Genomic DNA, 27,459 nt, shown 5'->3' on the forward strand with positions numbered 1-27,459 from the left:
AAGGTGAATAATTTTTATCTATCAGGAACCTTTACATTTACAGAGTCTATCAAGAAACGGTTTGCGTTAGAGAGATGGATCTTTTTTTATTATCCTAACGCTAGAGAGGCCCACTCTGGGGTGGAAACCTCACAGTCCTAGTTCTGTAAGTCAATCTGGATCCTGACAATGCTGGGATGGCATAGATATAATTCATTTAAGGCTCTCCTTTGTAGCAGAAGCTCACCAAAAACATGCAGCATGGAGTGAACGACTGGTACATGAACACCTTGTAGCTGCGTTCAAGAGAAAGATGCTCAGATATATGTTTGACCCAGTATTTGTAGAGCGCCATGTCATGAAAATGATACCGGCCGACCCAACCCGAAATGCAATTTTTTCAGGCGGTTCACGTGCACAGATGAGGGCGGGGCAGAAAGTTGATGAGGAGTAATGGCAGTTGAGGACACATAATCATGACCATAAGCGGTATCGTGGACTTCTGCCGCTAGTCTTCCTTAAACTATTCGCCTATTTCATAGCTTGGTGGCAGACCTGTTAGCTTCAAATATCTAGAAAAATTTTGTCAGATCACAACACATCTTTTTGTATACTATTCATCTAGAGAATTTACTATTTAAAAACTAAATCCTTTACTTACAGTCCATGTTTGACACCTCTGCAATGACACAAAAAACCAACGCAGCATAATGTTGACTCACAGCATAGAATTGTGGTGTTATGCACATTCTCTTTCTAATATGCTTGACGTTTTTCTCTCTCACTCTCTCACACACACGGAGAGCGGAATTGAACGTGTGTGTGTGTGTATGCGTTAGACTCCAACCGATCGGAGCAGGAAACCATAGCAATGCGTCACCATCACACACACCTACACACACTCCCACATCGACCTGACAGAAGCGAGAGAGCGAGAAGCAACGGTAGAAACAAAACGCGTACACGCACCGAGACCGATCGCCACCATATATTCCCTGTACTGCACTTGCCGTTAGGGGTTGGAAGGCAGCAACAACAACAGCACCAACAAAAACATATTTGTGCGTGCGTGTGTGTGTGTGTGTGAGAGAGCATGATCGCACTCTATGTTGCTGAGAGCATACGCCCGCACGTTCTCCAGAGGAAATGGTAACGCAAAACCATAAGACGAACCAGCAGTAACAGCAGCAGCAGCAGCAGCAGTACAGTGCGAGCGTCCTCTGTCAGTCCAAGAGCTGCCACACTCGGCTCCGGGGTGTTTTGTGAACACAGTTGTTGTTGCGGTGACGGAGGCCGGATTGTCGAAAACAGTGCACACCACACCGTACCCGCCGGAAAGTTATCCGATCGTAACTCCTTCGCCTTTCGCCCACTACTGCGAACGAGCAGAAACCGCATGGTGCCCCGCCAGAATTCAACGACCTTTTGACGTGCACGGAGTTCGCTTCCGCCCGCGGAGAGTGGTGCATCAAAGAGTGCGTGTTTATGTGAAAGAGTTTGTTGCTGCAATCCTTTTTGCTCCATCCAAGTGTGCTGTGGAGTTGGCGTAGTCCATCCTCGGCGGAAGAATAATTTGCGTGAAGTGTAGTGTGGCAAGGTGGCTCCTCCGACGAAAGCAAAGTGTATTAAAGTGTTTCGGAAAAAAGGCAGTAATCCAAGTGTAACGTTTTCTCGGCCTAGAGTGCCGTTTGTTGTTACTCCATTGCTACCGTGTTTAAAGTAGGCATTAAAGCGAATCGAGCTTGCGAGACGACGCCGTTCATCCCTTATCGCGTTGTTCTGATCTTCGTGCGCGATCATCGTACAATGTGCCTGTTGCAGTGAGTGAGTGGCGTGGTGGCTGCATTCTAAACCTTCCGTCCATCCCTTCTTCCCGGAACACAGATTGCACAGCTCGGTTTGTGTTTGATAAAGCTGTGCGATTGCGTTGACGATCTGTCGTCATCTCGGTGGCGCATCTTCTCCCATCAGGCCTCACTGCAGACAACGAGTCGCAACCCCTTATTGCACCGGCAAACCTCGGTTCGCCAAGCAGAGTGAAGGTAAGTAATCTCTGTTGAGATGTGTCACCAGATGAAGTTCAACTTCAAACCAGCCGATCAAGAGTTGCTGCTCTGTGTGTGACGTTGCTCCGCTCCGTAGCTGTAGTCTTCAAGAAACGGACCAAAAGAAGAGAAAACCAATCGTACGAACCGGTTTTGGGTTTTCCAATCTGTTCACTCCCGGCGGCCCAGAATCACAGGTACGGGGGGAAGTAAAAAGCCAACATCAGCAGCAGCAGGCCCTTTTACGCTCCGCCCTGAACCCTCTGCTCTGTGCAATTCTCCAAAACCTTGCATCCGCTTGCTCCAGGTTCCGAACACAGGTAGCTTTAGTTTTAAACCGTTTTTGGCCAAAATTATTGCCCAAGTGTAAAACAAAAGGAAGAAAAAACCGGGGGTGAAGGGAACTCCAAACATCTTTCTGCTTTTGGTTTTGGCAACGAATGGCCGATTTTATGTGCGCACAATCACTTCTTCCAACCAGATTTCGGTTGGCCAATCTCTCGGTGTTTCTATCCCTCTCTCTCCGTCTCTCTGTTCCGAGACGGACGGCACAATACAGCCGAGAACCGTTGTGTGGTGTTTATGGGGGATGTTGTTCTTATTTCTTCTCCCTCTTCTGGTTCTTCTTCTTCGGTGGACTACTACTACCCATTCCCATGCTCTGGTGGCCTTTTTCATGTGGAGCGAAGTACTAGCACTGCCTCCCCCTCCAAACCTTTCTGGTTCTGCCGGGTGTTTGTTTCATGTTATCATGTTTCGCTGCAGAACAGGCAAAGTAGACTGAGCACATACCGAGCTACCAGGCGGCTCACGATCACGTTCTCGTTCATGTCTACCGAACAAACAGTGTGCCGTGTGCCGTGTGTGAGTGTGTCGCTAGTAGTTTTATTAGCTTTGGCCACTTTTCTAAGCAGCTTTATCTTACCAGTGGCATCTTGGTGCTCCGGGAAGGGTACAGCCAGGGCTTAGATTTCCAAATGCCATCAGCGCCTGCGAAAGTAACGGAAGCCTTTCGGAATAGACAATGTGCCTATGGAGATTTTCATTGCGTAAAGGAAACACGGAAAAACCAGGTCAATGAACAATTGTGTTCCGATGTGCGAGGGCTTTGCCAGAGGATTTTTCGGCTTTCGGATGGCAAGTCTTGTTACGTTCTGAAGATCTGCTTTTAAGAGGAGTTCTTTGACATGAACATCCGATTTCTGAATTACTAATTGGTTTAAGCAATGACGATGAAGCGTTGAGTGGGATGGGGATTTGCGGAAGGGTCGGGATGTCTCAGCGGCGTGAATATGTGCGATTAGTCATATGAGAGTGTGCCTATCAGTAGCAGCTCAAACATGTTGGTACGACATCCATAATTGAGGATTCATTGTCAATCAACTTCGCCCAATGTTGAGTCATTCATGGGATGACCCTAGCGCGTTTAGTCCGGGTCGACTCGGGTATTCCTCACTATAAGTTCCGGTCTTTGGTTTCTTCCAGAAACTAGTGTTCTCTGAGACTTTCCTCTTCTGAATTATAGTCTTCAAGCGTCCCTGGGTATTTAGATCCATCTGCATGACCTTCAGCTTTTCTAGAATCATAGTCTGAGCATCTTCCGCTTTGACCTTACCAAACAGGTTTTTCAGTAGCTTAGGACAAAATTCAGGTCTCAAATGTATCAAGTTCTAAAGTCTCTGCCAGCGTGACCACTCCCAGCAACCTTTATTTACATCTAAATATCCCGGGGTAATTTAACGCAAATTTCTTATGACTAGAGAGAAAAAAGTTCATTCCCTTACACTCGATGGCGAAAGTGACAGTTAGATTAGAAAAGCGTCATTTTTCTCCCATATAGCGTCCTTGGAAACCTTTTAATAGCCACCTGAGTTGAGCTAATATCATCAGGCTAATGGAAACATTCCTCTCGCGATTGGCATGAGTTCCAATTAACGACTCGATCATCTCATTGGGAGTGAAAGAGTCCAACAAAAAAAAACACACACACACAAAACGAGCACAACATTAGCCCACGGGGGTGAGTGGTAACTGTGCCTGTACGGCCAATATCCGCGTCCTAATAAGGTCACCATTTGCCTGGTTCTACAGCTGCTGCTGCTGCTGCTATGAGGCGTGAGTCACTTCCAGGTTGATCGAGGCCGCGCAATGATCTTGCGATTGTAAAAGAAATTTATCTTCTCCATCCTTCGTTTCGCGTCGATCAAAGAAATTGTCATCATCGTTCGCGTGGTTTATCCGATGAGAAGGTTGTGAAGGCCATCGTTTACCTGTGCCTGAGTCATTTGATGTGTGGAGCTGATGGTTCGGAACGCATTAATGCCATTTTCATCGGGCGCCCACTTTCCCTTTATAAACACACACGCACACACACGCATACATATTTTATCATTTACTTCCGCAAAATTTTCCCTTTTTTCCTTTGCCTTTACAATGAAGCCCATCGCGCATGCGCCCGTCCGAACACGGCCAAATGCTATTAAACAGAGAGAAAGATAAACAACACACGCACATGGCAAAGTACACAAAGCAAACCCGCAAATAAATGATGTGAAGCAAAGTATAAAATTTAACTTAAAACAAGAAAAAAAACATCGGCCGAAAAAGTGCTTAAAATCTGTACAAGAAAACGGTCACTCGAAAAAAAAACATATAGAAAAAATGCACTAGACCTAAGAGTTGCTGTAAATCTTTCTCCATTGAGATACGGGAGCTTTTTTGTGTGTGTGTGTTTGGGTGTTGGGTTGTGGCTTTTTCTTCAGCAACCATCCTTTGGCTTTATTTAGATTAGGGCCATCATGGAACACTTTTTCCATCCCCACACACCATCCCATTCATCCGCCACCGCGTGAAACTAGGCCACGCGGAACCGGGTTTATGATGCGCGGACCATTAAAACACACGGCCTGGCGTGTGTGTGTGTGTGTGGGGTGAAGGCGTGTGCCCAGGTTGATCAGTTTACTACGGCGCTATGGATTGTATGTGTGCACTAAAGGGGTGATAAGAAACTATTTTATCGCCTTACTGTTTCACAGATGAGCCAAGAATGGTGCTTTGGCAGCTTCTTCAATTCAGCAGTGCTTTCTTTTTGATTGCATCTAATAGGACGGTTAAAATTGCAATTGCACCGGGCTCTTTACCAGTTGCTTTACCTCATTAATCGGTTGTTTTAAGCTTGTTCGGTCCCAAACAGTGTGTTAGATTAATATAACGGCTAACTGTGATTAGCCAAAATACTGTAGAAGAGATTATTAATACATTTATGAAAAAAGTAAATGAGTAAACAGAAAATAAAAAAGTCAAAAATAGACCTAATAGTTAGAAAAAAAAGAAAAAAATAAAAGAAGCAATAATAACATCGTTCATTCGCAATTCATACATTCCAAAGGCATCCTACAATCAAAGCTAATTTTCAAGCAATTTAGCTAAAAATATCTTTTAACGTGGAGATTACTTGTATGCTCGTCGGAGTATTATTACTGTGTGCGTTCATTTTCCTTTACATTGACCCTGGGGAAACCATAGTGCACAACTTACAACAATTAAAAAATATAGGAAAGCAGTTTGACTAATAATCAATCTCTTACTTCCCTCTGCATCGCCCGGCAATCACGCTCAATTTCCCTTGCAATTGAGCAATTTTCAGCGGCTCAAACTTTAACTCTCTACGAGATGTAAACTCAACCGTAAAAAAACCCACCAAAATTGGCGGTTGAACCTTTGAACTGCAGCTACCATCTTTGTAGGCCACTAATTTGTTGTTGCTCGTTCCTTGCAGCGATCGGCTTTTGTTTTGTTTGGTTGCCTTTTGCATTTCGCTTACTAAACTTATTGAGTTTTAATCACCTTTTTGGCAATGCTGTGTTGCTGGCTGTGTGTGCAAGCATGACATAAAATTCGTTGCACTCCCAAGGACACACAGCAGTGTTGTGCTAGTAGAAAAATAAAGGCTCACGAAAACCACCCCAAAAGACACGCACACACACAGAGAGACTGAAGTGGATTTTTCGGTGTGGTGCGTGTGGCCAAATAATAAATTCAAGGTTCTCCTTCCTTCCCAAACACGCCTTACGCTCGTACGCACACTTGCCCGAAACCCCCCGGCGGGGTGGGTTCAGTTTTGCGTAATTGCATTTTGCGCATACACATTTCCCTTTTGTTTTGTCACCTTTCTCGTAAGGCGATGAAACCTTTTCCATTCGGAGCAAAAAGAAAAACCTCCCCATATCAGCTCATATTTATCGGTGTGTGTGTGTGGGTGGGTTTTCGGTTATTGTTTGGTGCTCTCTAAGGAGGTTATTAGTTTATGCTGGCAAAAGCCACCACCCAGGGCACACTACGGTCGATGATGATGAATGGAGCCGCATGTGAGAGAGAGAGAGAGAGTGGGAGAAAGAAACCGAGTTTGGATCATGTTTCAAAGAGGGCGACGAATTTCAGTCACCATGTTGGGAGGGGGGGGGGGGGGGATGGGGGCAAAGCAAGACAAGTTGCAAAATTGCATCCAACAAGCACGCGGCGGAGGACCGCACTGATGGAGTGACGTGTTTGGAGGGTTTTTGGCCGGCCGATCATATGGTTCGTGACGCATCTGTTTCTCTCTTTTGGGGGATCGTTGTGTCACAGGTTGTGTGATTCATGCTTTATGCAACGTGATGCATCTTTTGCGTGTTTGACGATGTTTGACGAAAGGAAATATATTACTTATTTTGATTTTAAATTTGATATTGTGGTGTGTTTTTATCTAGAATAGTCTTAGATTAGTTCCCACTCATGTTGAGAACGACAGAAGCATTTTAAAATGGCTGATCGGTTTGGATAAAAAGCTATTAAAACCACAGCAGAGTTCAGCATCATTCAAAAAATAAAATCTTGATTTAATTTTGTTAGTAGAAAGTGAGCAAAACGTTTACCCATTGCCTATCTTTCCCATAAATCCCAGCCGATCGGAACAGCGCCAGAACCTCGTTGGCGCTTTTTGAGGTCAGAGTGAGTGCCAAGGCGATTAGCCGTTTGCCATTTTCTCGACACACAGCAGGGAGAGAAGCCACAGCAATAAGCAAGCGGGAAAACGGACACCAACACCATAAGCGCTAGTAAAAGCCTCTTTGATGCTTACAGGAACCGGGAAAAGGGAAAGGAGGGGAGGGGAAAAGCCACCTGCCTGTCGGGGCTCATCAGCAAAGGTAAAAACCAAACTCACTTGGAGTGAAATCTGCCTCAACTCGGCACCAACACCGTGTACCGTTATGGGCGCTGCTGCGGTTAGGCTTATGCTTATTATTACTTTTTTTTGCATCTTTTCTGCACTCCAGCGAGAGAAAGGGTGCGTGTATGTGTGTGAGAGAGAGGGTGGAGGGAGTTGGGCTTTTCGGTTCTCCCTTTTTATGACTCGTGACCCGCGGGAAGGAAAAGCGACGACGCGCCATATGCTGCCATACGGGCCGCATACACGAGCTTTCCTTAACGCGCCAAGCGTGTGGCGGTGTAACGTGCCTATCGGTGTGCCCATTCGGAAGCTCGCCACAATCCGTAACATGTCTTTAATATGCACACAGAATAGGTTGAAACACACCGGAAGGACAGCTCGATTATGCCAATGTGTTCTGCTCAATTTCCGCCTTCATTAGTCTGATCCGCTCGGCAGACCTGTAGCGGTAAGGGGGAGGCAGTAGCAACAGGGCCGAGCACCTGTTGGGAAGGTGCTAGAACTTACCGAAACACTCATTTCCGGCCAGGGAAAATGGTGAAAGAAGGAAATAAAAAAAACCCACCCCACGGGATGGGAAATTAAAAACGTGTTCGCGAGCGGGTTCGTCGCTTGTGGACAAATCAAATCGTTCTCGTACGTGATGCGCTCCCGGCAGGGGTTGTCGACTGACAGCACGAGGGCGTTTAGGTTGATAAAATATTCATGGGTGCGGTTTGCTGGTAGGATTTGAATGTGGGCACTGGCAAAGGAAAAGACAAACGCCATCCCGAGGAACAGTATGTGTTTTTAACGCATAAATTAATACCTTTTGCTTAATTGCGTCTAGTGTTTTACATTTTTATCTTTTTGTCTAACTCACAATGTGCTTGCTCTTACCAAATTCTGTACCGTCGCCCACCATTTCATCCAGTCAACCGTAGCAAAGTGCGCCGGAGGTACAACCAAACAAAAAACCGCACGTGCATGTGCACTCCCAAATGCACGTACGGCACACGTCTTTCGTTTGTTGCGAACACATAGTTGCTACAACACAGAAGAACTCGGCTACAATTTGATGTTTTCTTTCACACACACACACACACCGTCTGTACTCGCGTCTTTTGTGCACGAAATAGTTTCCTGTTATGGTTCAGTGCGTTTCAGTCTGCAAGAGGCTTTTTTTTGTTGTTGCTGTTTCCCCCCGCTAATGGGTGGGTTGAAATTCATCCCCGCTGGTTGAAGGTGAATTGAAACAGTGTGCTGTCTCCGCGGTAAAGGTGGTTGCGGAAAAGCTGAACCAACCGAACCGAGCAACCCGAGCGATGTGGAAAGCGAAGGTGCATCAACACAACACAATTGTCCATTATTCTGGTCGGGCTCGGCTGCTGTTGGAGCAACGGAAAAGCAGAAGGGGGGAAAATATTAGAAACGATCGATTTCGATGATGAAAATTCGATGGAAATATGAAAATGCATCAACCAAACGAGAAAAAAAAAGGGAAACCCTCGTTGCGCCCGAAACGATCAATTAACATCGTTGCGATTTCACACGATGCGATTTTGGGGTGTTTTGGGCTGGTACTTTCTTCTGTGTCGAACGGTCATAGTTATGTTTGTGTTTTCGTTTCTCTTGAAGACATGTGCCATGCATTATTCCACCACCGCAAGTGCCATGATCATTTAATACGATCAATGAAGCGTCTGCCGATACATCGAAAATGGAAATATATTTTGGAGCGAGCGACTTTCGAAATGAGAGGGAGAACCCTTGTTTTGTTCACTTTTTAAGGCGCTTTCTGCTTGAATTTCTACCGCCAAAAAAAAAAAACACTAATTCTTTGTTTCATTTTCTCTGTTTATTATTGCAGAACGACCAACCAACCGTCGAACACCGCCCGGCATCAAACGATGTACAACGGTGAAGCAACAGCAGCCCGACCGAAGCAGGAAGTGATTGGATCGGAAAGCCGTTCGGTTCCAATATAGCACCAGCGTGCTAGAATCCGCCCCGACCGGTGCTAAGTTGCAAACGTGGCTTTAGCCCAACGCTGCTAACAGCTACCCACTGGCCCGAAGCCGATTTCTGTTGCCGATTCGGAACAGACCATGGAGGAGGAAACTGTAAATCATCTCACAAATTCACAATCAACAGCCAAAACGATGGCGGACCGTGGTGTGATGAGCCCGGGCTATTGCACCTTCCCGAGACCACCGTCCTCTACCAACGCCAGGCTGTCATCGGTGGCAGAGCATACCGAGCGTCAGCAGGTGCTGGATCGGGATGCAAACCACGCCGGACACTTCTACACATTACGGCCAGCAAAGATGGGTGGTGTTGGTGGGCGTTTAAATCCGGTGGTGGGAAGTTTTCGGAAAGTACCGACCACGGAAGACCTTGCCGAATCGAACCGCAGCTTACTGTACCAGCAGAACATGAGCACGTTCGAGAACTTCTGCGAGCGGCGCAACAGTGAGCAGCGACTGCAACCGCACCGTGCTGGTGGGGAGGAGGAGGTGGAGGAGGATGAGTCGGCTGAACTGGCTGGTCCGGACAGTTTGGGCAATTTCTGCACCCTGCGTAAGGTGCGAAGATCGCGTAGTGGAAGTGACAGTGTGACATCCGCGCAACAGTCCGACGCAAGTCGTCGCCCGCTCGGCGGTGCGTACTGTACGTTGAAGAAGAAAAAGCTGCAATTGAATCGAAAGTTTGTGGAAAGCTTCCTGGAAGACCCGAACGCGAAGGTGGTGGATTATCTGTCCGAGTTGGATGCGTACCTCGACGAGATGGATGATGAGCTGTGCGGTGATGTGGATGATGGTGATAGTGCGTGTGAGGATCACTGCTTGGAGCAGAATCTGCCCGCTCTGGATAGCAAGTGTGAGAGTGCTCGTGAAGAGGAAGAGCAAGCTGGAGAAAGTTTACAGTATTACCAAACCGAGGTGCGTGGTGAGGTTAGTGAGGAGTGTGCGATGACGGCGAACGATGTGTATCAGGAGGATCGTATCAAGTTCGGTGACATCAAGCATTTCTGTACCCTTCCCAAACAGAAGCGTACACAGTTTCTGGATGCGTTTAAGCGTGGTGCGTCGATGCGTAGGTCGGTCGCAAGTCAGCCAAAAGCGACCGATGAACCGGTAACCATTCGGGATGAGAAGATCGTGTGTGAAAAATCGTCGGAAAGCGGGGACACCTCAAATGGTAAGTTATATTGCAGTTTGGGCTTGAATCCTCCGCTTGTTTATTACTCTAAGTGAGTTTTGTTTCCGAATGGGGTTGGAGGGATCTAAGCAGCACATCTTGGAAGAGATTGCTTTTCGAGACTTTAGCTTAAATCAAAGCAATCTAGGTGTACAAGCCGTGCCACAGGTGATCAAGTACGTAATAACAGAACGAAAGTACAAAAATGGAACAACAGCTACAACCATCCTCATCGGTCGAGTTTGAAGCGCTCTCTGAGCAACTTGCCGAACTAGAGGAACACCAGCTCACAATAGCGGAATCCGACAGGATCGTGGCAGCACTGGAAGCCAAACTCGCCGTACGAAAGCTCAAAAGTGGCCGAGCGCCCGTCGCACCACTCCCGTTCTCCCACTTCAAGGCCTTCTGTCTCGATTGGGTACGGAAGTGTGAAACCGCCACGGAGAAGGTACGCTTCGAGACGCGTGCCACCGAGCGTCAGATCGCCGACCACCGTGCACTGATCGACCAGAAACGTCAAAGCGTGGGGAACGATGCACTGCGGGTACATCTCGAGAGCTTCACGATCGAGCGGCTTGTTGGGGAGCGTGACTTGCGGGCCGCACAGCACACCGATTACGAGCTGCGACGGCTCGGTGCGGAAGTGAAGCGTGAGATGCTGATGGAGAAGTTGGTTCTGTACGAAACTACCCAACACCATGGTCGCTTGCGCGACAATGTGAACCGGTGGAGTAGCAGGCTCGCCGAACTGCAAGCCAAAATTGAACGGACCGATCGTGAGGTAGAACTGTTGGAGCGTCAGAATGACGAATTGCGTGCCAAGCTGTGCCAATACCGGGTGCCAAGCGTGCAAGAGATGGCTAACCGTGTGGAGAAGTTGCGCCAGCTCCAGGCACGACTCTACCGACGGGTGAAGCGCGGAATATTGGACGGCTCTATTGCGGTTCCCGTAGGCAAAGTAGAAGAATAGCAACAATACGAGCGACGCACCAATTTGCTAGATAATTCGGTTAAACTCAATTGACCTAAATTAATCGCACGCTGGTCGGGTGGTGGGACGTTCGCGGGACGGGTTGAACGAGCGGCACCTAAATTCAATAAAGAAGGAAACCCCCCATTCATCAGCCGCGCACCGCTGCAATGGAACCGACTCTAATCGGATTCGGTTCGTCACGATCATGGTGGTTTCTACCACCTCGATTAAAGATCGCCCACGGGTTGTTAGCCTACCGACGAGACAATCGTTCAGTCGTTGATCTTTGTTGACATGTTTCTATCCAACGTACCAAGAGTTTCTACGGTCGCGTTTCGTGCTATGTTAATGTAAACAGGGTTAATGTGAATCTTGTAGCACGGTTGCAGAAGAAAAACGCTCTACTCGTGCTCGGTTGCAATCAATACACCCTTGAGTGTGATTGGCCAAAGATGAAGTACGAAACAATCGACTAGGTTGAGTCATAGTACTATGTTCTGCATGACTTTATATTGTAGATTACAAGCGATAAGAGCCCCGTCCTGTGTGCGTCTGTGTCTGGAGTGGAGAAGAGCTTTATCAGTGTCAATTATAAGCTGTCTGCTATACAGTTCGGTGGAAGAAGCATTTCCTATCGTTTCAAGTATCCAGCAGGACAAGTACTTCCTGTATTCAAGTGACCATGTTGAAGATCCGATGCTTTATTTAAAGTTCTAAAAATAGCTACGATACATCCGTATGCAAATAGAAACGATAAGCATATGGCACACAGCTCACAGCCTTTTGGAGGCTTTTTCCTCCATCAGGACAAAGTGCGACCCGATACAGTTTCGTGAATCTTATCTCGATTCGATTCGCTGAACCGCTCTGGGTCGAATTTCTCCGGGTCTGGGTAGTACTGTGGATCGTTATGGATGAACACATTCCTGGCCTTATCGATGATGAACTCAACACCATCTTCATTGCGCACCACATAGTCTCGCGTGCAGATACGATTGGTGGACGGAGCTTGACTTCATTTCCTGAGGTATTCAGATATTACCATGTCCATGTACTTCTTATGCTTTATACGGGCTTGAGAATCCCGTTGAACAGTGCAATTGCTGCTTTATTGTCAATTACATAGAGGATGCCATAAGAGATTACAAATTTTGCGTTAGTGCTTCTAAAGCGTGTATGAAAAGCTGCTCATCAGTTCGTTTTCCTTGGGATGAGCTGCAGGTAGATTCCTTTTTCCGGTTTCAACGGAGTAAACCCTTTTGCAACTTCGATCGGAACAGTTGTACGTTCCGAGCGCTGAAACTCGAAGTTCAGCAGTAAATGGTATACGACCGCTTTGATCTCCATCAACGCGAATCGGGATGCGATGAAGTTACGGGGTCCTATTCCGAACGGAAGATACGCTCCGAGTGGAATCTTCTGTCGGTTCTCTGCGTTGAAACGCTCCGGATCGAAGCGGTCTGGATCGGGATAGATTTGCGGATCGAAATGTAGTCCAGCAATCGGAATAAATACGCTAGCACCTTTGGGAATAATGATGTCCGGATCTCCTGGAACCGTATAGTCCTGATTGCAAACACGATCGGTACCTGGGGCTGGATTCCATTTCCTCAGTGTCTCCGACACAACCATGTCCATATAGCGCATGCCTTGTAGAGCATCGTAGGTGAGCGATTTTCCTTCCAACGACTCCGACACTTGTTTGACCTCTTCGTACAGCCGTTCCTGTATGTCGGACGCTATCGTTACCTCGTACACCAGAAACGATATTGCGGTGGCGAGCGTATCGAAACCGGCCAAGAAGAACAGGAAACACTGAGCTACCATCTCACCCTCACTGAGCATTACTGGGTGTTTTGGAAGGATCTTTTCGTCGTTCAATTCTTTCGCCGTCGCAAAGCTCTCTACTTCTTCGGGCTCTTCGCTTGGCTGGTGTCGCAACGTTCCTTTACTCGATTGCATCAGTAGATGAATCAAATCGGGACGTACGGTGCCATGATGTTGCCTTTCCTTAACCGACTGCCTGAATAGTTCGGTGAAAAACTCGACATGCTTCCGGTCGAATATATCCATCTGCAGCCATCCCATAAGCTTCGGAAACACCTGGTATCCCATCATCTTGAGTATCACATGCAACCGGCTAAAGTTAGACAGATCTTTCCCGTACCGGAAGAAAACGTTCTCCTTGTCACGGAACGAGTTGATGCGGACGCCAAATGCCACGGACGCAATAACGTCGTTCGTGAAGCGGATGAAAAGATCCTTCATCTCACACTCCTGCCCTGCTGGGTTGGCCAGTGCTTGCACCATATTTTCGCTGCACTCCACAATCATGGTAAACATCTGTCGCATCTTTCTGCCGGTAAACGTGGGACTGAGGGTGGTACGCACGTCACGCCATCTCTGACTGCGCAGATTGAACAGTGCTTTCGTAAACATGACGGTAGACCCTTCCGAATTCGCACTGTCTGCCGATATTAGCGGGCGATGGTTGATAAAGTGATCGAAATCTTTCACCGTGATGCGCTTGATCAACTCCGGATCGCGTATGACAAACATTGGCGTCAGTATCTCGAACATTCCAAACATTCTGCAATGAATATAAGATATGTTTAGCATCCAAATTGCCTATCAACAGTCGACATACCTACTTCGCGTCCGGGAATGCTTCATAGTTGGAGCGTACAAATTCATTGAAAGAAGTCCGCTTCAGTACTAATCGCCGACAGCTTCCGAAGAACGGTTCGACTGGCAAGCATGGTATAGGGAATCGCTCGAAGAATTTATTGTTGCTCGTCAGGTAGACATAGAGCGCCACCAGCAGCGATACAAATCCAATCATTAGCACTAAATTCACCTCCATTTTGTAGTACTTTCGAGTACACGTCTTGCGTCTTCTCTCAAAAGCCCGCTTCTGTTGATCGTCTTGATGTCAAAAGCTCTGGAAAAAAAATATTGGGAGTGTCATTAAAACACAACATAATTTAGTAGTGGCTTGAAGTATTCCAACCAATTCTAGGTACGTTTCCAATTCATACACAGGAAGAAAGTATGCTTGCGAAAAATACTTTATTTATTCATTAGTGATAACAAGTTGGGCAAGATGTTAGATACATTTTTTCACTGTTGGTAATGACGCGGTTTCAACTTTAGATGAATGCCCTTTTCTGCTTTCAAAGGGACGAATCCTTTTGCCAGCTGTATCGGTACCTGTGTACGGTCCGAGCGCTGAAACTCGAAGTTTAGCAGTAAATGGTACACGATCGCTTTGATCTCCATCAACGCGAATCGGGATGCGATGCAGTTACGGGGTCCTATTCCGAACGGAAGATACGCTCCGAGTGGAATCTTCTGTCGGTTCTCTTCGTTGAAACGCTCCGGATCGAAGCGGTCTGGATCGGGATAGATTTGCGGATCGTGGTGCAGTCCAACGATAGGGATAGACACGGTAACACCCTTGGGGATAACGACGTCAGGTGCACCACCTTCTCCAGTCACCTTGTAATCCTGGTTACATTGACGATCGCTGGCCGGATTCGGTGGCCACCTTCGCAGTACCTCCGATACAACCATGTCTAGATATCGCATCCCTAGTAGAGCATCGTACGTGAGCGATTTCCCTTCCAGCGAGTCTGACACCTCCCTGACCTCTTCGTACAGACGTTCCTGTATGTCGGACGCCATCGTCAACTCGTACATTAGAAACGACATTGAATTGGCGACTATATCAAAACCTGCCAGAAAGAATATCAGACATTGGGCCACCATCTCCTGCTCACTGAGCGTCTCTGTGTGGGCCCCTTCTGGTAGAAGCTTCTCCTCGTTCGATTCTTTCGCCGTTGCAAAGCTCTCCACTTCCTCGCGCTCCTGCGGCAGATGGCGCAGCTTTCCTTTTGCAGCTTGCATCTGCAAATGGATCATATCGGGACGCACGATGCCATGCTGTTCGCGCTCCTGAACCTGACTTCTGAACAGATCCGCAAAAAACTGAACATGCTTACGGTCGAAAATGTCAACATCGAGCCATCCCATCAGCTTGGGAAAGAACTGGTAGCCCATAATCTTGACAAACACTGGCAAGCGGTTAAAGTTGGATATCTCTTTACCATAGCGGAAGAACACGTTCTGCTCGTCACGGAACGAATTGATGCGCACTCCGAACGCACAGGATGCAATGGCGTCGTTCGTGAAGCGTATGAACAGCTCCTTCATCTCGCACTCGCGTTCAGAAGCAGTTTCCAGTGCCTGGACCATATTCTGGCTGCACTCCACTATCATGGTAAACATGTGCCGCATCTTGCTGCCGGTAAACGTTGGGCTCAGGGTGGTACGTACGTTACGCCAACGCTGTCCACTAAGGTTGAAAAGTGCCTTCGTAAACATGACGCTAGAGCTGCTGGAACTGTCTCCCGAAACCATCGATCGATGGTTAATGAAATGATCGAAATCCTTCACCGTGATGCGCTTCACTAGCTCCGGATCGCGAATAACAAACATTGGCGTGACCAACTCGAACATGCCATACATTCTGCGAAAGCAAAACAAAAACACTTTTAGCAAAATGGATCACTTGGTACAGACCGTTTACTCACTTTGCGCCCGGGAATGATGCATAACTTTGGCGAATGAAGCCGTTTACTGAGATTTGTCTCAGTAATACCGCCCGCTGGCTACCGAATAATGGTTCTACCGGCAGACATGGTATAGGGAACTGCTCGAAGAATTTATTGTTTTTCTTTAGGTAGACATACAGCACCACCAGCAGCGATGCGAATCCAATCACGAGCACTAAGTACCCCTCCATTTTGAGGCAGCTGTGAGATCACTACCGCTAGAAACTCTATAAAAACAAGATGAAGATTGATGTGGTTAACAATAGAACAGGAACTCGAGGTGGTCATGTATGAGGAGGGCGGTTATGTCAGCATCACTTTAGTTCTTTCTCCCTGGAAGCTACACTGTACCTTTTTTACACTGTATTTTCGACGATCGCGATTAATTTAATCGTCGTTGGTATGACCTCCCAAGATGAGACGATCAGACATTCGTACTATCAACCACCACACACCGGTTGCTACGGTTACCACCATCTCCACGGTTGCTGAACTGAATGCGAAGTGAATAATTAAGCGACGCCTGCTGTATGACGATCGTCATGAGTTGGCTTCTATCTATGCCTATTAATTCCTGGCTGTCTGATATATCTTATCAACGACGCGGCGACTAACGCTGAAGTTCATGAAGTTCAATCAATTTAGCTGCCGACCATTGGCCTCCCACAAACACAACCACACACAGCAATTTGCCAAAACAAGGCAAGATTCATCTTCGCACAACTGCTCCCGAGACAAGACCGTGACAGACAAGTTTTGAAAACGAGTCCACTTCCACTGTTAATAAGTCAATTTCGCGTGGACAGTGGAAGGAGACGTTATCGGGGTTTTTTTTACAATCGCCATCGACATACAAGCCGAGACTCAGTTATTCTAGACGACCGATAAGCATTACTTTGATAAACACAAGGATTACATGCGCGCCAAAGATGTCACGGATTACGATATCCTGCATTGTTACCTTCGAACTACTTATCAAGAACTGGTAGCCAATGAAAATCTCGTCTTGAGTGATTACGTTTTATTGTACATTCTTTAGCAAAGAACACTCGTCACGGCGGATCTCCCCTCAGTTACTGACCTCGCGCGGCTTCAATCGAATCCAGATTCCATTTTCGGTGGCTAGCGCAACTGGGCTACGCTTCAGGCGCAACGGTTCCTCCGTTTTATCGCAACGCTCAAATGTAAAGTTCTTCAGCAGGTAGTACACAACCGATTTGACCTCCATCAGTGCAAACCGCGATCCGATACAGTTGCGCGGTCCAACGCCGAACGGCAGGTAAGCTCCGGGATTGATTTTGTGTCGGTTTTCCTCACTGAATCGCTCCGGATCGAACCGTTCCGGGTTGGGGAAGTATTTCGGATCGCTGTGCAGACCCGCCACCGGTACCATGATGGTGCGTCCCTTCTCGATCTTGAACCGTAACCCTTCACCATCGTCGAACGTGTAGTCGCGGTTGCAGTACCGATCGACCATCGGAGCCGGTGGCCAGAAACGCAACGACTCCGACACTACCATGTCCATGTACCGCATGCCCTGCACGGCATCGTACGTTAGCGGCTTACCGTTGAGTTTTTCGTCGATCTCGACAACCTCCTCGTACAGCCGCTCCTGTATCTCCGGATGGCGCATCAGCTCGTACATCATAAACCCGATCGCGGTCGAGATGGAGTCAAAGCCGGCGAGGAAGAACAGGAAGCACTGCGCTACCAGCTCCTTGTCGGTCCATTCGCGCGTGATTGCCTTCTTGCCGACGGCCGATTCGTGAACCGTCGCAAAGCCGGCATCCTTCTCATCCCGCTGATGGTTCAGCACACCACGCTTCACCTGCATCAGGATGTTGATCATGTCGTTCCGCACGATGCCCTTCTCCTCGCGCACCCGTATGTTGTCCAGGATCATGGCGGAAAAGTGCTTGCACATCTCCTTATCCATCATCTCGATGTTCAGCTTCAGCATCACTCGGGGCATCATCATGAACAGCATAAAGCGAATCGTTGGCCAGAAGGAGCTAAAGTCCAGCAGCTTCTTTCCCTGGACGTAGAAATCATTTTCCCGGTCGGCGAACGAGTTCACCTGAATGCCGAACGCGATCGAGGCGATCACATCGTTGGCAAAGCGCGAAAAGATGTCCTTCATCTCGTGCACCTGCTTGGTGTCGTCCGCCCGTGCCTCCTTCAGCAGATGCTGCACCATACCCTCACAACTTTCCGACATCAGCTCGAACATCTGACGCATCTTGCTGCCGGTAAAGGCGGGACTTAGCGTAGCTCTCATATCGCGCCACTTCTGTCCGCGCAGCATAAACAGCGAGTTGAGGAACATGTTGTCCGAGCCGGCCACATCCTGCTCGTTCGGCAGGAACGGTGTGTGGTCGGTGAAGTAATCGAAATCCTTCACACCGATCTGCTTCACGCACTCCGGATCGCGCAACATCAGGTTCGGGGTTAGCATGTCGTACGCACCGACCACTCTTTAGGCGTTGAGGATGGAATCGAAACGGGCATTAGTTTGGTGAGCCGTGTCCCCCTTTTCCATGACTTACTTAGCATCCGGAAACGTGTTGTACAGTATTTTGATGTGCTGGATCATGTCCCGCTGGCGCAACATCATGGGACCGGAGCTTCCCAGCAGGAAAGTGGGCTTCAGGTGCGGGTACGGTTTGTCGAGGAAGTAGCTGTACCGGCTACGGACGTAGTAGTACAGCAAGCCGAGAATCGCGGCCACTGCCGCCATCGTCACAATATCCAGCGCCATGTTGCACTGCTGCCAGATGGTGTACTGTCGCTACTCGTCAGCCCTAAAACGAACTAACCGCTTTTGTGTGAGGCGTGAAACTGGTTTGATCTGTTCAAGTGTCTTCCATGGCCGCGCCGGCTGTTTCCCGTTTGTTTGATAATGGAAGGGCAACGAGTGTGTACATGCCCAGTCGCTATTTATACTACGAGATTAGATTAGAAGCCTCATTACACACTTGTGTTCGCGGCTTGGGACAACAAACCATCCAGCGTTTGGCGTTGGCGTCGATATGACTGACAGACTGACTGTCCCCCCCACGGGTAGCCAAAAGTATTATAAAAAGCCTGCAAAGTTGTGCATTTATATCAGCAATCAGTTAAGCTACAAATATGCAAACAAACTGTATCGTTGAAGCTCATACTGCTACATGCTCTCGCACTCGGATCGCGGCTTGTACACACTTTTGCTAAGCTATTCTGAGACGCAAAACCATCAATCGAGCTTCGGGACGCCAAAATGACCTCCCAAGCACACGCCAGTGATGATCTCATTTTTGGACAAACATTATAGCTGCCGAGCAGTGCACACCCGGCAGTGGACGAACCAAAGCGAATGCAAATCTGGGTGTGAGAAGAATATCTTCCACCTGAGGGGAGTCGATAGCGTCACTGCAAAAACACACACGGCACACAACAAGTATTCACACGGCTTTTCATTCACTTGCTAATGCTTACTTGTCTTGTTTCTAATTCAGCTATTTGATGACCAATGTTGCGTCCGCTCCGTCGAACGCGTTGTCCAGAACTAATAGCGGCATGTTGTCCGAAACCCATTTGCGCTGTTTGTTATTAAAAATGGCCGGATAGGCGGCGTTAGACACACACATACGCAATGTTTCGTATTGATGTGACCTTCAATTCGCGTGTGGTTCCCGGACATTGTGTACGGTGAGAGATCCGACGGTGGGAGGACACCGTTTGTATGTGTGTATCTTTGGGGGATGGGGGTGCGACAGAGTTACCCGCGGATTGATACACACTGACTCAGCAGTTCTTGTTTTGGGGACGATAATTTGGGGGTTGACGAACAAAGAGCGCGAGAGAGAACGAGACAGCGAGCGATACGTGTTACGCCAAGCGTAATCTAATAATTGCTCAAAAAACCAAAAACCAGCAACCAAACCTATAAAAGGTAGACCATATTCTTAGCACAATGCTACATATCAGAGCACTGGCTCTTAATGAGGGAACACAACGTGACTGATTGGATAATTATATATTATGCTGATCGTTTAACCTACCACAGCTACAGATATTAAAATTGATGTTGAGGTTGTGAACCTAGCTGCTTCTCGACTGGAACTCCAACCAAATGCCTTGTTCGGTTTGGAACTGTGTGGAGGATTTTTTCAACTTCAGCGGTATCTGGGTCTTGGCGCACGGTTTCACATGGAAGTGAAGCAACAGATAGTAGAGGACCACCTTTGCCTCCATCAGTGCAAATCGGGATCCTGGAAAAATCGGAGCAAACGTTAGCCCAAAGATACAGAAATCCCACTTAGAGGAGCAATAGACACTTACCGATACAGTTACGCGGTCCAGCACCGAACGGTAAATACGTGCCAGTTTGAATTTTCTTCCTGTTTTCCTCACTGAACCGCTCCGGATCGAAACGTTCCGGGTTGGGATAGTACTTCGGGTCAAAGTGAAATCCAACGACGGGTATGAAGATCTGGGCACCCTTCTCAATGATAAACTTCACCCCCTGTCCATCGTCGTACTGATAGTCTCGAACGCACTCCCGGTTCAGTACCGTAGCAATGGGCCATCTACGCAGTGTTTCCGAAATTACCATATCGAGATACTGCAGCGATTGTAGCTTTTCGTAGCTGAGCGTTTGTCCCTCGTCGAGCGATTGTTCCGATTCGCGCACTTCCTCATACAAACGGGCCTGGACTTCGTCATTGACAGCCAACTCGTACAGCGCGAAAGACAACGTCCAGGAAATGGTTTCAAACCCAGCGAAGAAGAAAATGAAAGCCTGTGCAATCAACTCCGTGTCCGACCAGACACGGTCATGGGCACGCTTTCCGACATGTGACTCCTCAACAGTCGCAAATCCTTCAGCAGCCTGGTCAGTCTCCTGCTTTGGTTCCTCCTTCTGCTGATGCTTCAGGCTACCCTTCTTGGCCTGCATCAACAGCTCGATCATGTCCGGTCGGAAGATGCCCTTCTCCTCCCGCGTCCTCATCGTCTCCATAATCGTGTCCCGGAAGAATCGATCCTCTTCCGGCGTAAGAAAATCAATGTTCAACCGCGTCATTAGTTTCGGCGCAAAGGTGAAGCCAATCATTTTGATCGCCTTGACCAACGATTCCTGGCTCGTAACCGAACGGGCCATACTGATGAACTGATTGCTTGGATCGCGGAACGAATCCACCTTAATGCCGAATGCGGCCGTACCGATAACGTCATTTGCGAAGCGCGTCATGACATCCTTCATCTCGAGCTGCAACCCGGATCCTTCGGACGCGCGAGCCTTCTGCTCTTCCGACCGGAAGTATGTCACCATCGTTTGACCACATTCTGCAATCAGGGCGAACATCAGCCGCATCTTGCTGCCGGTAAACGCGGGACTAAGTGTGGCTCTCATATCGCGCCACTTTTGTCCACGCAACGATACGAGCGAGTTGCCCAGCAGCAAGTGATTGGAGTTGTTCTCCTCGGACTGCTCCATGCCGGTGGTCATGTGGTCGGCAAAGTAATCGAAGTCCTTCACGGTGATCTGCTTCACCAGGTCCGGATCACGCACGACGTACGCCGGTTGCCGCATATTGAACATGCCGTGTATTCTACAAGTCGAAAATGATGGATGAGAAAGATGATGAAATTTCTAGCCGTATGGTGTTGATGTTTACATGGTGACGGTGTCGTCTTCTTCTACTTACCTTCCGTTGGGGAACGCGTCGTACAGATTTTTGAAGTGCTCAAACAGTGTCACCTTCTTCATCAGTATGGGGCCGGCATTGCCGAACGGGAACGATGGCTTGAGGAAGGGGATTGGTTTGTCCGCGAAGTAAAAGTAGTGCTTGGTGCAGTACCGGTAAGCTGCCACACACAAGCCGACCAAAAGGGCCAGCGTTACCAAGCTAATCTCCATGGCGAAGCTGTTGCGTCGCCTACTAGATGACTCACTGGTGGACCGTTTCGAAAAATGTTAAGCGCCGCGTTCTTTCGTCTCCCAACTACTTTGTCTGGCCGTTCGTTACGTACTGACTGTTGGCCATACACATCGGCCTGGTGCCTTTTATTCCGTACTAGCGTCCGCCATCACAAACACCAACAACCTGCTGTGTATGTTGCTTCGCAAATAGAGATTACGCAGCATACCCTTTTTTGGGGAGGAATAACCGGCGTCACCGCATTACTTTGAAGATATGCGTTTCGTGGTGTGAGCGTTCCACTGCTGTGCCGCTGTGTTGGTTTCATTTCATTCATGTTTTCTCACGCTGTTTCTATTTTTTCTCCTCTGGTTTTGTTTTCCTCCAGGCCAAACATCGACCGCCACCCTGCCACGATACGGCCAATCACCGAGCAATGACGCTCCACATCATCAGCATCATCACCCCAGCTGGCATCGGCATTCGATGCGCAAGAAGCACCTGATAGAATTGCCGGAGCAGGAGATCTTCGAGCTTCCAGCGTCTTCCAATGTAGCTTCAGAACCTTCTATGAGTGCGGATAGCAATGAGTCTCTACCGGACACCAACGACTTGAGCTCCATCACAACCCTGCCAATGGATGAAGTGCCAACGGCTTCGGGAACGCTTGGCGTAGTCCCCTCCTTGGTAGTTGCATTACCTCCCTCTCCGGTGCCGTCGTTTATAGAACACCGGGACGGGATAGTGGCATCCGCGCCTCCCGCCTCCAACTCCTCTTCTCCTCCACCGCAACTGCTCGAAACCGATGTGGATATGGTCGTACAGGAGCGGCCAAGACAGGCAGGACGGCGGGCGCAGTCCCAACCACGGATCGGATCGATAACGGTCGTGCGGGATGCGACGACGAACGAGCTCATCATACATGCGAACAGTGTGACAGGATCTCCGACGGCACCTCCATTAGAAGACCTAAGATCATCGTACCAGGCACATCATCACCATGGCCGATACGCGGGCGAATCGGAGAGCAGTTCGATTGGCAGTTCACGCAACCCGAGCCCGGTGTCGCTGCTATCTACGACAACCACATGCAGCTCGATAGCATCGGGCATTGATAACGCTAACGACAGGTACTGCTTGTTTGGACTCCAAAAATGGACATACCTACTCGCATGATTCACACCACACCGAACCGGTGGGTTGGTGTATGATTTTTCTTAGGTATCAACAACAGCGCCACATTTTGCAGATACTGGTGGGATAGTATGCAAATAGAGGCTTGTTTACTCTCACTCAGGATGACTCGGCACAAAGTCCGCGGTACCCTCAAAATCCAATAGTGAATATTCAAGCCGTAAATGCGTCACGAGCACTCAGAAATTTGCACTGTAAAAGAAAGGCCGTTAACATCAGACACTTTCAAAACAATCGTTTGGTCAAAGCTCATCGAAACTCTAGATTCAATTCACTGTCAGTTGTTGAGGATCTCCTAATTACATTCCATGCACTGTAGCCATCGTCGTTACCATGGCAACCACATTCAACAAACTTCCCGTTGGGTAGAGCAGGGCACTTGCTGCACTTTTTTGAAGCATATTGCGACTTTCCCACCGATGCAGCACACATAGGCAACGTGGCACACCGGGACGTGCCTGCATGGTAACGTGACGGTCTAACAGCGGTGCATCCAGGACTTGACCTAGTCCTTGACATTGGCCAAAACGGAAGTACGTCGGTGAACTAACGAACGCAAACGGGAAAATTGAGTGTCAAGATGTTTTACAACTGTGGTGCTGGAAAAGCTTCAGTGTTTACGCTCCCTTTTACCGATGACGTGTAAAAAGTGATCTACGAAATTCCCGGATTATCCTTCATTAACGTAACCTTTTTCCCGTTTTTAGGGCACACCGAAGCGTATCGGAGACTCCGCACGATGGATCTACGGAATTGGGCAGCACCCCGTTTGCTGAGGGTTCTACCGTTGTCAGCTCTATCGCTGCCGTCCGCTCATCCGCCCCCGACCGAAGACTCCGTGACTCGTCGGATCTGCACAGTCGCAGCACAAACGCCTCCTCCACAGCAGCACAAGTGACGCAGGCCGAAGAACCATCGAGTACAGCGGAAGATCGTACAGCCGCGACCGGTGAAGAGGAGTCGGACGTGGAAGCAGTCGGTAGTCCGCAACGGGGCAGCAGCCGCCGCAGCGATGGTCGACCGAAGGCACGCTGGCCGCACGCCATCTCGCGCTCACTGGCGACCACCTTCTGCACGCTGGGGCTGTTCAACATCTCACGCTTTGCCGTGTTCAGCGTCCATTTCGGGGCCAACTTTGTGGTGCAGTTTCTGATCTTCTCGCTCCTGTTCGGCATACCGATGCTGTGGCTGCAGATGGTGCTTGGTGCGCGCATTCGTGGCGGTCCCGTCACGATGTGGCGCATCAGCCCAATATGTAAGGGTATCGGAATAGCGCTGCTGCTCGCCCAAGCCCTCGTCACGCTCTACTCGGCAATCTCGCTGGCCTGGGTGCTGGTGTACTTCCGGGACGCGTTCATCATGCGCAACGAAAAGTATCGCTGGCAGGAACCGTTTGAGCTGTACCGAGGCGTCGGACAGGACAATCAGTCCTACCGACTGCCGGACACGGTTGCGGACTACTTTAACGGGGTCGTCCTGCAGCGCTACTATCTCGCACACCAGGCTGCCTCGGTTCCGGCAGGCTACGGTGCTCGCAACTCACCGCCAGCCCCTGCACCATCGCGCACCGGCGGCATCGGAGCAATACGCTTCCAGCTCGCGTTCAATATGGCCATCCTCTGGACGCTGGTGTTTGTGGCACTCTGTCGTGGCATACGCTCGCTGGGAAAGATCGTCATCGGCGTGTTTCTCGGCGCATTCGTTGGCCTCGCCATCGTCTGCGCAAAGTTCCTCACGTTCATCAACTACGACAGCGTGCAGAACATCTTCCCGGCAACTGATTGGCAGGACTTCTTTCTCAACTCGCGCAGCTGGACTAGTGCAGCCCAGGAAACATTCCTAACGTGGGGCCTGCTCGGTGTGTCTGTGTACGCAATCAACTGTCGAAGTAATCGGAAGGGAAGCTGTAACGTGCGGACGCGTCGAGAGCTGCGTCGTGACGCGTTTCTGGTCGCGTTCATCACGCTTGCGGTGCTGATACTGGCCGCCATATTGGGCAGTGCTTGTGTGCAGATACTGAACAGCCGTGGGTACTACTACTTTCCGGGATCGTACGGTAAGCGCACAGGGCAACAAGTCAGTTGCTAGATTCTACCCTTCAATGCTAAATTGTTGACCGTCAAAAACGTTCAAGGCTTACGAGGAGCCCCAGAGGAACCCTGCTAGAAAGACCATAACTATGTGTTTGCTTCTGTTGTTGCAGAAAATCTGGGCACAAACGTTTTCCTGCGGCCAGCAAATCAACCACTCCCGCCCCAACACGCCACCATGCCCAACCGTTGGCTCATCCGCTACTCGACCGTTACCGGGGAAAGCTTCAAACGCTCGTATGCCGACCCGAACCGCGAATCCGGTTACCAGGCGCTGCGCCTCGTCACCGAGCTGTTCCCGGCCGCCCTAGCCGCCGCTACACCGGAACACATTGCACCGGTATGGGGGCTGGTCGGCTACCTGGCACTGGTTCTGTTCGGATTGGGTCAGCTGTGCGTGATGTGGAAACCGGTTGCCGGCGCTATCGGCGATGCCCCATCCTCCATCTTGCTCAGCTGCGTGACGGGCCTTCTGCTCGGCATGCCGTTGGCGACCGAAGGTGGCATTCACATCGTGCACTATCTCGACACGATCCTCGGTGCGGCGTGGTGGGTTCTATTGCTCTGGATCGGCCACATTCTGGCGCTGTTCCTAGTGCGCGGTCGTCCATTCACGAGTAAGTATCCACGCGCACAATCCGCCGCAGAGTACCAGCGGGTAGTAATGGCCGTTCACTTTTCTGCAGGTGACATTCTAGTCAACGATCTGCAGATACTGCAATCATTTTCGGCGTTTGTAGCATTCGCTTGGAACTTCCTGCTGCCGATCGGGCTTATCTTCATGTGCATCGTGCAGTATCGGCTGTCTAACAGTGCCGCACTGTTCAACTGGTCGTCCACGGGACCTGCAACGATGGCAGTGGGAGCGAACAACTACTGGCCACTGTGGGCCCGCCAGGTCGGCGGTTTCGTGCAGGTTAGCTTCCTGCTGCTAGTGCCGATCGTAATGGTGATACAGATCTATCGCTATCTTTGCCGCGGTCCACCCGACATACTGGACGTAAGTTGACGGCCCAAACGCACTGCCTGCTGTGTGGGTAACCCACGGTAACTGTTTTCCTTTATTTTTAGCGCGTCGATTTGTTGCTTAGACCGCCAATAGATGGCGACACTAGCAACTCCATCCGTGCGATGCATGCGCGCCGTGCAGCAGTCTCGTTGCCACTGCAACGCAGTACCGCTGCCAGTGCTGGTCGTGACGGTTCCGAACCGACCATTACCCTCGCCATGGATTCACGATCGGTGCGTGACGCTGATGATGCGCCGCCAAAGTACACACCACCGCCCTCATACACCACCGCCACCGGTGCCCGCATTGCTAAGCTGTTGCGCAACAGCATCCGGCGAAGTGTGCGTCGCCTGATCGGAGAATCGAGCGGAGGTGCCGCACCGACGATCCGGCAACGTGCCGCACTGCCTCAAACCGCTTCGACCGAGGCGCAGGCGGCCAATCCCTCTACCGGCGATGAACTGCCACCGCCGGACTACTGTTCCGCGCTGCAACTCAGGAGTGGGGCCGCTCCCTATCTCAGCACGGCCCCAGGACTTGAGCTAAACCACCACCAAAATCCAACCGCTGCGCCACGCATCCTCTACAACTCAGCCACACTCGGCAGTGGTCGAAGGTATCGCTCACTGAACGCAACGGGAGATTCGACACCTTCACAACACCCACAGCCCAACTTCACCGCATCCGATGTGCGGCAGATACTGCGACCGGGCAACAATCAGCCAGCATGCTTCACGCAAACGCTACGGAACACACTGCTGCGTCGCGGACACTCGATGGAAAATCTCGTCCTAGCCGCAGCGCCGCTCGGAGACTCAAGTATCATCACACTGCACGGGGACGACAATGACGGCAACGATGATGAATCACAGGGTGGCAATCGGGTCTCGAGCAATGCTCGCGATTCGGTGATATAGAAAGCTTACCACCAGGCTACTTATGTATGTAATCTTACGCAGGGATGTGAGAGTGTATGTGTGCGTTTTTCACACACACGAACGACAAGGATTTCCGTAGAAAATGATCAATGCTGGCATGCTGCATTTAGGGATTAGTCGTAATCAACCTAGTATTGTAGAAAAAGAAAAACACACATACACACAAGCAGCGGACAGGACGAAATCGCTGTGACAGAGAATGTCCTGTTTTTTTCCTTTACTATTGGAAACAGAAACAAATGCTCGTTTATTTATTGGTTTCATTGAAAAGAGTTGCGTGTAGCATCCAATTCTTGCTTACTCGTTACAACATATAAGGCGTTGCATAA

At 49.3% G+C, this 27,459-nt stretch overlaps 4 protein-coding genes across 7 annotated transcripts; 1 reads left to right on the forward strand and 3 right to left on the reverse strand.

Moving 5' to 3' along the window:
• Positions 1-1,241: 1,241 nt before the first annotated feature.
• LOC118503059 lies at positions 1,242-27,400 on the forward strand. 2 transcript variants are annotated; one of them, XM_036035925.1, is made up of 7 exons: positions 1,242-2,021; positions 9,083-10,413; positions 22,288-23,029; positions 23,801-25,149; positions 25,297-25,800; positions 25,870-26,183; positions 26,255-27,400. In XM_036035925.1, exons 2-7 carry the CDS (start codon positions 9,321-9,323, stop codon positions 27,107-27,109), a joined length of 4,857 nt encoding a protein of 1,618 aa, XP_035891818.1. In that variant the 5' UTR covers positions 1,242-2,021; positions 9,083-9,320; the 3' UTR covers positions 27,110-27,400. The 2 variants fall into 2 exon arrangements, with proteins under 2 accessions (XP_035891818.1, XP_035891819.1); XM_036035926.1 differs by lacking the exon at positions 1,242-2,021 and adding an exon at positions 2,057-2,221.
• LOC118503065 (probable cytochrome P450 9f2) lies at positions 12,439-19,835 on the reverse strand. 3 transcript variants are annotated; one of them, XM_036035934.1, is made up of 3 exons: positions 19,474-19,835; positions 14,038-14,327; positions 12,439-13,976 (listed from the first exon to the last, which is right to left on the reverse strand). In XM_036035934.1, exons 2-3 carry the CDS (start codon positions 14,247-14,249, stop codon positions 12,578-12,580), a joined length of 1,611 nt encoding a protein of 536 aa, XP_035891827.1. In that variant the 5' UTR covers positions 14,250-14,327; positions 19,474-19,835; the 3' UTR covers positions 12,439-12,577. The 3 variants fall into 3 exon arrangements, with proteins under 3 accessions (XP_035891827.1, XP_035891828.1, XP_035891826.1); XM_036035935.1 differs by having other exon boundaries at positions 14,034-14,327; positions 19,474-19,571; XM_036035933.1 differs by lacking the exons at positions 12,439-13,976; positions 14,038-14,327 and adding exons at positions 16,999-18,473; positions 18,546-18,810 and having other exon boundaries at positions 19,474-19,606.
• Positions 14,437-16,990, reverse strand: LOC118503064 (probable cytochrome P450 9f2). The gene is made up of 3 exons (XM_036035932.1): positions 16,351-16,990; positions 15,979-16,226; positions 14,437-15,914 (listed from the first exon to the last, which is right to left on the reverse strand). Exons 2-3 carry the CDS (start codon positions 16,188-16,190, stop codon positions 14,507-14,509), a joined length of 1,620 nt encoding a protein of 539 aa, XP_035891825.1. The 5' UTR covers positions 16,191-16,226; positions 16,351-16,990; the 3' UTR covers positions 14,437-14,506.
• On the reverse strand, positions 19,996-22,019 carry LOC118503062 (cytochrome P450 9e2-like). The gene is made up of 3 exons (XM_036035929.1): positions 21,687-22,019; positions 20,320-21,590; positions 19,996-20,249 (listed from the first exon to the last, which is right to left on the reverse strand). Exons 1-3 carry the CDS (start codon positions 21,896-21,898, stop codon positions 20,080-20,082), a joined length of 1,653 nt encoding a protein of 550 aa, XP_035891822.1. The 5' UTR covers positions 21,899-22,019; the 3' UTR covers positions 19,996-20,079.
• Positions 27,401-27,459: the final 59 nt, after the last annotated feature.

This window comes from Anopheles stephensi, chromosome 2 (genome assembly GCF_013141755.1).
Source record: "Anopheles stephensi strain Indian chromosome 2, UCI_ANSTEP_V1.0, whole genome shotgun sequence".
NCBI lineage: Eukaryota > Metazoa > Arthropoda > Insecta > Diptera > Culicidae > Anopheles > Anopheles stephensi.